The sequence below is a fragment of the Procambarus clarkii genome, chromosome 74, assembly GCF_040958095.1.
Source record: "Procambarus clarkii isolate CNS0578487 chromosome 74, FALCON_Pclarkii_2.0, whole genome shotgun sequence".
Taxonomy (NCBI): Eukaryota; Metazoa; Arthropoda; class Malacostraca; order Decapoda; family Cambaridae; genus Procambarus; species Procambarus clarkii.
In genome coordinates this window covers 27,918,890-27,928,133 of record NC_091223.1, presented here as the reverse complement: position 1 = coordinate 27,928,133, position 9,244 = coordinate 27,918,890, and the positions used below count along the sequence as shown (strand labels likewise).

Sequence of the window (9,244 nt, the reverse complement as noted above, 5' to 3'; positions counted from 1 at the left end):
CGCCTAACCGCAATACTTCTAGCTCATGTTGTCTCTCTCTTTCCTCTCTGTCTCTTCGTTCTTGCCTGTCTCGTTCTTCTCTCTCTCGTTTCTCTTCTCTTTCTCGTTCTTTGTCTCGTTCTTCTCTTTCTCTCTCTCGTTCTTTTTCTCGTTCTTCTCTTTCTCTTTCTCGTTCTGCTTTTTCTCTTTCTTCTCTTTCTCTTTCCCGTTCTAATTCTAAACGCCTTATCTCTAATTCTTTTCCTAATCTCTCTCTTTCCATTTCTTGTCTCTCTTTTTCCATTTCTAATTTCTTATCTTCTCTCTCTCTCGCTTTCTCTTCTCTCTCTTTAGCGATTTCTAGCTTTTTCCATTCTATTTCACGATGGATCTCTAACTCGCGCATTTTCACAGTAAGTACACTTATATTTAGTTCACTTTCATCACTTTCGACATCACTGCTCTTACCTTCCTTTTCAGTGGAAGCTATCTCGTCACCTTTTATACCTTGTGCCTCACTTTCTTGTTTCTCATCGGCCTTCAAATGCCGGTGAACCTTGGACAAGATCTCCACACGGGAATCACTGGCACGTATCTTGATCTCCAGGTAGGCACTCACCAGTACGAGTTCCTGTTTGCTCAGATATTTTAATCAGGCAAGACAGTCCTCTCTGTTCAGAAAAGCCTGAACATCGTCCAGATCATCGATGGAAGCTTTTTCTGCCATTGTCACAGATGGAACACATAGCACTTAACACACCGCTCCACTTTAGCACTTAACGCACCGAGCACTGTTCTACGTCAATATTGCACTTTATCGCACCTGGCGCCTCACTTGCCAATATTGCACGTAATTACTTCGGGCACCGCACTACACAATATTGCACTTAATCACAGCGAACACCTCGCTCTACAATATTGCACTAAATGACACCGAGCACCACACTACACAATATTGCACTTAATCACAGCGAGCACTTCGCTATACAATGTTGCGCGTAATCACACCGAGCACAGGACGTATAACGTCCTAATAGTCACACACAGGGGGAATTATTTACAGGGATTACGCCACTTCACCACCCCTGTCAAACATACTTGACAAGGGGTCGAATCCCGCTGGGGATGCCAATTATGTTACGGCCCTCTCGGGTCGCAACCGGGTTCTTACTCTGATGTTGTTAGAGGAAGGGTATCCGGCCCCAAGCCAGTAGTGGCTTTCAAGGGATGTGATCCGTAACGCAAGTAAATTAAAGGGGAAGGGAAATAAAGTCAAAAACTTAATATAAAATAATTATCACCGTCACCAATAAATAAGATATAAACTATTACACAGGGGGGGGGGATATAAACACTATAAGACACGATGTAGTCTTCCTCTGAAGACCCTGGACGTTCACGGTGCCAAGCTTTTGGTGCTCTTGTGGCCTCACGACGAATCCTTCGAGAATCTTGAGTCTACCCCGGCCACAGGCCAGCCAAAACACAGTTCCACTGGGGGCACCGTCGTGGAGGCCGTCAACCACAAGTCCAGCAGATAGCTGGCAGGTTCCAAATCAGTGACGCTGGTTAGGCCACTCCACGAGCGATACTAGGGTCGCGCCCTAGTCAGGAGCCTCGTGTGGTACCACAGATCACTCTCCTTTCCATAACACCCCAGTGGTTAAGCGTCTCCACCAGTCAGTCCCGGGTATGACAATCCTTCAACTGCCGCTTCACAGGCAGGGTAACACCACAGTGTTCATCCGGGGGGCGACTCACAGCTGCTGCAGCAAACACTTGGTGACGAGATGGCTGCCTTGGGTAGACTGACTCAACTTCCATTACAGCAGTCCCAGGTCGACTCTGTAATCAGACACGTCATCAGTAACAGGGACACACTAAAGCACCTCACTTACAGGCTTAGACACAAACGCCCGACGTATCCATTCCATAGATGGCGTTGCTGTCTAAGCTCCACCTCACCAGAGGTCAGCAGCGGCTGTGTTGTGAGCTGAACAGGACTGGAAACTAGCCCTCGTGGCCAGTACACCTCGTCCTCACCAGGTGTCGTCGTCCATTTGGAGGGGGTTTCGGGAGCTGACCCACAGATGGCGCGGTCGTCACTGCTCCGTGCTCGGATGCTGGATTCGGGTCCGTAACACTAACTAACTGTAATACTATCATAAAGTAATATTTCTCTATCTGCGAGACATTTGCTAAAATATTTACGATATCGGGAAGCATATTGCGTCAGATAATGTCCAGCAGGACATAATTATTACAAATATGTTAGATAATTGAATAAGGTTCTCTACTTTTATCAGTATTCTGTATAATAATTAATTACTGATAACATAATTACTAATGAATTAGTGATTATAAGTTATTAGTGATTATATGTATAGTGATTATAATATAATATATATTATAATAATAAGTAAATTGATACTGTAATCTAACCCGGACTTAGGGCTTCACGAAGCTCACTTCTTCAACAGAAATCGCTCCTTGAAGCTGACCTTCGAGAACATCGCTGCAGCTACTCTGGCTACCAGAAATGGTGTTTACAGCTTTGGTATTCACATTCCTCCATTCCGTGTGAAGATGGAACGTTTTCACGTCAACCAGTGCCTCCGGTGCTATGAGTACACCCACTCCACTAGCAAATGTACCCAACGTATTCAGAAGTGTAGCCTCTGCTCAGCTGATCACCATTACTCCATCTGCAAGTCAGAAACACTATGCTGTTTGCTTTGCAAAGGCGATCATCCGGCAAACTCCATATGTTGTCCTCATAGACAAGACACCATCAAAAACGTGGAGAAATCCACATCTTCTACCGGAGCCAGTACCTCTGAAGCAACAAGCCAACCAGCGACCACCTCCACTTCAGGTTTCAACGCCCAAGCCGCCATTTTCCCAGAGTTTCTGGGAGGAAGTCCCACTGCTACTACCAGCCAATGGGAAGCCAGCTCCCAAACAACACCCAGCGACTCATCGAGCCAGCCGTACCAACCAACCACTGTACAGCACAGTTCAAGCGTTAACATCGGCGGCCAGCATGATAGCTGGCAATAACCCCCAGGAATACGTAAGAATATTAAATATTCTATACAAAGCAAATGGTCTTCCAGCTTCCATAGTTCCTGAGGAAGTCTTCACTAACACCACTGCAAGTTCTCAAGATACAGTTTCGGTCCCTGACATCACCGTGAACGCCGCCGTGCTCACGGATCTACTATCAACAGCTGCAAAGCCTGCTCCTCCAGCAACTTCATCACAGGCCACCCAGACGCCGACGCCTCCTCTATCGACAACTGCCACAGTTCCACCTCTCGTGTGTGAACCTTGTCAACGTCCTAAACCAGCTGCAGGTCCCATTAAGCCTCAACAGGCAAGAACTCATTACTCAAGATTCACTGCATCTACTTCTGAGTCAGCTGACTCATCAGATGAGGACGTCTTAGTTGGAACACCATCTCCTCCACTGCAGCACCCCTACACAACCGAAGATTTCCGGCTGGAAGTTACCTCCAATGATAGCCTCACCGTATCAATGCGTAGCAAGACCAACAAACAGGCCAGGAGGCCTGGGAAGAAGAAAAACGCCGACGATCTGCGCCCGAGTAAATCACGTAATCAGTAGAACACCAACGTAATGCTGTAAAGAACACCGCGACGGGAAGCCCTGCCTCCTACAAGACACACCAGCGAGCATACATGAAAACTTCACTTTACCACCAAACCGCAGCATCAGCTGCAATTTTACCCATGGTGGTTCGGCCACCGATCTTTCATCTCCCCTCATCACCTCGTCTCCAGTTCCTAGCTCAAGATTTCTGCATCCTCGCCCCTGTCTTCAGCCCCTTGCTTGCGTGCTCTAGGGCCTTGAAACGAAACGAAAAACAAACGAATCACTAATGATCCAATAACCGAGAGTTATTAACTAAAAATATCACTAATTAACAGTTTTATCTGTTATATACGAACGCTAGGGAGGAAATTGAAATTCTCTCCATTTCTCGATTAACACCATTTAACGAGAATATAGATATTATTTAATTCCCTACAATTGCAACCCTGTTCTCATTAACGCATTACGTAAAGTAATCACACAAAAAGAATTTTCCATCTTTACTAAATTCAATTGCGAATGCGTGTGAGAGGGTTGAGGGAGAAGGAGCCGTGGAGACGCCATTGCCAGCGACGCTATCAACACGAGAGGTAGCAACGCCATTGCTAGAGACGCCAGCAGAATTGCGGCACGAGCGTCCGGGGAGAGGCGAATTACCAACCACAACGCCAGGCCCTTGGTTATTACTCGTCCTAATTAGCGATCTGCAGATTGCATTGGTGGATAACCAACAGGTTAAGTGTTCTAATAATTTAATTGAGCTCCTTTAAATATCTGACACTGTATCCATCGTTATGCTGCTAGACCTCCCCAAACAACACGTACGTCCGTAAGGATTTTACTCTGTCCCCTCCTAATGAATAGTGATGACACAATTTATCTGGTATAGACAATTTGTACATTTAGTTGAAATTTCAGCTTGTGTTGAAGCGTCTTCTCAATTTCCCACGCCACGCTCTGGCACACGTGTCACAGCAAGAACCTGAACGCCATCACGACTCTACATCTTGATTCACTATTACAGCTATGCAGCTGAATCAGTTTCAATTTACATCTTATTTCATTAAGTGACGTTGATAATTAAACATTAAGCGAGAATATTTCATTTTTATGATTTAAGAAATCTAGCATAATTTGATAGCCTCAAGAACTTTAAATGAGAATGATTTTTTCTTAATCATCATATAATAGTCTTGTTACTAACCCTTTAATGAACTAGTGACGAACCACACTGGTTCCTAGATATATATGAACTTCTAGAAATAACCCCCCAATGTTGATATTTGAAGCTTTGACTTTAATGTAGCCTATTCATTGTTTTAAGTGATTGTTAAATCAATTACCATACATAGGCAATGATTCTATTGTGTCAATTTTATAATCACCTTTATTTGTTTTCCCTCTTTTCTCATAAGTGGGTGGTCCTTCGATTTATGTTAATTATTGTGAGATTTTTTTCTTTGACTGGTTATCAAAAGAATTAAGTCCTATTGATGTTACGTTAATCGTAACTACCTCACATGAGAGGCAGACCTTAAACAGCAAGAGCTGCCAGTGGCAGATATTTAATCTTAAAGCCTAAGATCATAGGACCGCGGGAGCAAACCGCCAGGTGAAACCACACGGGTAACACCTGTCACTTAGGTCGCTGGCTCCTCCTAGTTGACAACTAATAAAGGGTAGCCGACGGATTCTCACCTCTTATTTATAGAAGTGTGGTGCTGTGCAATGGACTCGAGCTTTAGATACAGACTTATAATAATAATAATAATAATTTTTATTTAGGTAAGGTACATACATAAAGAGATTTTACAAAGTTTGTTGGCTTTATAGATAGAGCTAGTACATACAATGCCTAAAGCCACTATTATGCAGAGCGTTTCGGGACTTAATATGAACATAAGCAGGCAAAGCGTTGCAGAACATAAAATGTGGGGCAGTAATATTGGAAGGTTTAATGTAAAAGACCGTTTTCTATAACAAAACAATTTATTCACAAAACAAGAACTAAAACTACTACACAGTGAATTTACGTTACTTTACTGTCACTCCAGTGGCACTCCAGTGGCACATTAAAGGACAGCTAATCAACAGCCTGATGGACCCACGGTATCCTTATCCCGTCGTCGCTGACTGAACAATGACACTAACTGAACAAAGTGGTGCCCACTGGTGACGCAGGCTTGCAATCAATATTGTCACGGCTTCACGGTGACCAATACTATAATCACAAAGAATTGACTGGCGCTCGCTGCCCTCAACGAGGTACCAAGTAACAAGGCGGTTAATCCAAGAATGATAACCCCTTAAAAAAATCTTACGTTAACACTTGTCTCTCAGGACAATCAAAACAAAAGTTACTCTAATTGAATTTAAACAATTACGTTAACACACACGTATCTCAACGACACTTAAATGGCAGCAATAACTCGTACATCAATTAATTACATCAACTTGAAAGTCAAGCATTCGGTGAGTAATTCCCAATTAATTACTGAATACAACAGCCTATTAATTCAGACGAGTATTGATAAAGCCTACTGTCTCTCAACTGACAGTTCACTTCCGGTCTTACGACAAAATTACCTTAACGAGGGTAGACTACTGTACCACACAATGTTACAACACACCGTGTAAACAACAACATCAACACCTGGTGAATTCACTAAGTGGCGGTTACTAATTCTCTTTAATTAGCTACGAGTGCCTATTCACTCTGTCCGCAGACAGATCTGATCAGTCCAACGAATTACAGCAGCTTAATTACAGCGCAATTGACTCCGATCATAACAGACCGTCAACCCCTTACGTTAATCACTCAATTAACGACAACTCGTTAAATCGTTAACACTACGTTAGTCTTCACTTGACAATTCCTCCACTGCGTGAACTTCACTGAGACTGTTGCCTTTACACGTCTCTACGTTAATCACAACAATGTTCAACGAACAAGTGACCTCGTTAAGTAAATCGTGACCCCCAGTGACGTTAACTGACTTTAATTCTCACGGAATCCTTCACAGTACACAACGCCTTCCACCAAGGTCAAACTTGTCTACGGTTTACATACGGTACAACACAGTACATCCTTGCCACTCACGGCAAAACTTGTAAATGACTTCCCCCAGTAAATTATCCATCAATAATTCACACTTTACCACAACACAACAGTAAAATATATAACCAAGGGAAATCTCCCTGTTACCACTTTTCACTGCTGAAAAAGGGAATCAAATTACAGCAAATACATACACAGCACATAGAAAAATAGAAGCAAATAACTCACTTTACTCTACCTCTGAATGTGTCACTAGGTGTCTTCACACACGTCATAAATCACAGTTGGGCCCAACCTCAACTTGATGACAAACAGGGTAGACTCACACGTCTCCAATTCCCATTCACCTCACCAGGTGGTCCCAGGGACAAAGGACAGACGGAACACTGGGGGCGAACCCAGCTTCAGAGTTTTATTACCCAAACGGAAACAGTGTACTTACATCAAACATGCGGGCCCACAACCTTCTCTTTCACTCATACCCGTCAATCACACTCCCACTGCTGCTGCTGGATGATGACGTAGGCGTCCTCACTTCCTACACGTGGTCAGGTGGAGCACAGGGTCCTAGACCACGGGGTTAGCTCCACACACAGAGACCAGGATGGCGCGACACACCGGCTTAGCAGGCCAGGGTGAGCGCACAACAGCAGGGATGCGGTACCACGCCCTTCCACTTGAAACGGTACCCCAGGATACGACGGTACACGGTGTTACATGGTACACGAGACTCGAGACGGAGTCCTTCACTGTTCCTCAGAATTAGAACTTTAAGGTTTCTCTCATAACACTGAAACCCTCTCTAGCACGTCTCCCAGCAGTATCTTCAAGCACAGATACGATAGACGGCGGATGTCACTTTTGTAGCCCGATAATTAACGCTTCACTCAGTCCAGTTCCTCTAAGATGGCGTCCCACAATTACACGGCTAGATGACAAGTTCACACGGTTCGATACAAGCCCCTTTCCGATTACCGGATTCTTACGCACGGCACACGGAAAGATAGCAAGATGAATGGGGTGACTTGAGTAACATTGCAGGCGGTATTTCCCGATGATTGGCCTAGCACGGGAAATGCGTCCACCCCAAGCAGCGTCCTAGGTAAGAATGTCTTTTCCCGCCAACACTATGCCTGGGGTACCATGCGGTACCCCTCAGCGTCTTGGCCAATCATGGTTCAGCATTTCTGAGGCCCAAGAGCCTTAGCCAATGCCGCACCTGCCCCATGACGCTACCCCCTCTCACACGAGGTGGACACGTGATAGGGGGGTGGTCTACGGCCGTTAACCCCCCATACCTCCCTCTCTACACTTGACTTGTACAAAATTTCCCTGAAATCAACTCCCTACTGTAATTTCCTTCTCAGACCTGATACAGCGATCAGAATGACATCAATGGCTAGCAAATGTCATGGGCTGTCCAACGACACCCAACACGACTGTGGAAAAGTTATATTCAGGAAGTTGAATCACGGTGCACATCACTGGTGCACTATGCAATTTCGTACTTAATTCAGTGCACGAGAGAGCAGGGAAAATATGTCCCCCTGACAATTATCATTATTAAATAATTCAATATATGAGTCAAAGTCCAGATACCCAACACCTCGTCACTCAATAAACCTCTAACCTCCACCCCAAATGTTTGTGTGTAATGGTGAAGCTCCTGGGGTTTAATCTAAAAAATTACATATATTCATTCAGTAGTGGAAAACTCCTACCTGCTACCTCCAGAAGTTGTGTTCCCAACATTCAGTTAAAACGCCCACTGACTTTACCTGAGTGACTGTATTTACTGACTGATGCCAAATGCTATTTAGTTGCCAGCATGTTATTTGATTTAATAGAAGAAAATTGTAGACTGGTATATGATGAGGGGTCCTTACTCAGAGTCCTAGCAAAATTAAAAGATCTCTACCTCGGGCTATAGCCATTATTTGATATGAATAAGAGACATATATAATGTGTTTACTTTTACCTAACTATTTTTGCCTTGTAGTGGTGGTGGACTAAGGAAATGTGAAGTGGGGAATTGTCGAATAATTGATAACTGTCAGCTGCATGGGAGGGGAGTGTGCGACACACTCACCTCCTTAACGTGAACACAGTCCACTACTGCGCAGGCCGTTAAAGACCACACACCGGTCCTAAGCCCTCTGCTACCATGTGATGGTGGTGGTGGTGGAAAACCACATGACTATGTGCTGCTGCTGTGGCATGTGGTGGCACTCCTCAGCTCTATGTGGTGGGTATGTGGCTCCCCCCTTCCCACTCCTTACCATTGTGGAAGCAAGGTAGGGGAGGGGGTGCCCCATCCCGCTGTTTACAAAAACTATTACGGGACATTCCCACCCTTTATTTGATACTGAGACCTCCTGCTGCGAACACCCCCTCGCGTTTATCATTGAAAACTAATCACCTGCAGAGACCCACACCACAGGCAGAAAAATGGTAAAAAATATAAATATACTTCACTACATAAAACAGACATTTTGTTAAAAAAAAAAAAAACATGATAATGAGAGACACTCACTATCAGTCAAAGCTACTGCCTACCTCCCCTCTCTACTCCCTTCCCCCTTTACCTCCTT

The 9,244-nt window shown here is 44.5% G+C and overlaps 1 protein-coding gene across 1 annotated transcript; it reads left to right on the top strand.

The window, feature by feature from the left end:
* Positions 1-2,602: 2,602 nt before the first annotated feature.
* On the top strand, positions 2,603-3,607 carry LOC138356865 (uncharacterized). Its single transcript, XM_069313212.1, has one exon. It carries the CDS (start codon positions 2,603-2,605, stop codon positions 3,605-3,607), a length of 1,005 nt encoding a protein of 334 aa, XP_069169313.1.
* Positions 3,608-9,244: the final 5,637 nt, after the last annotated feature.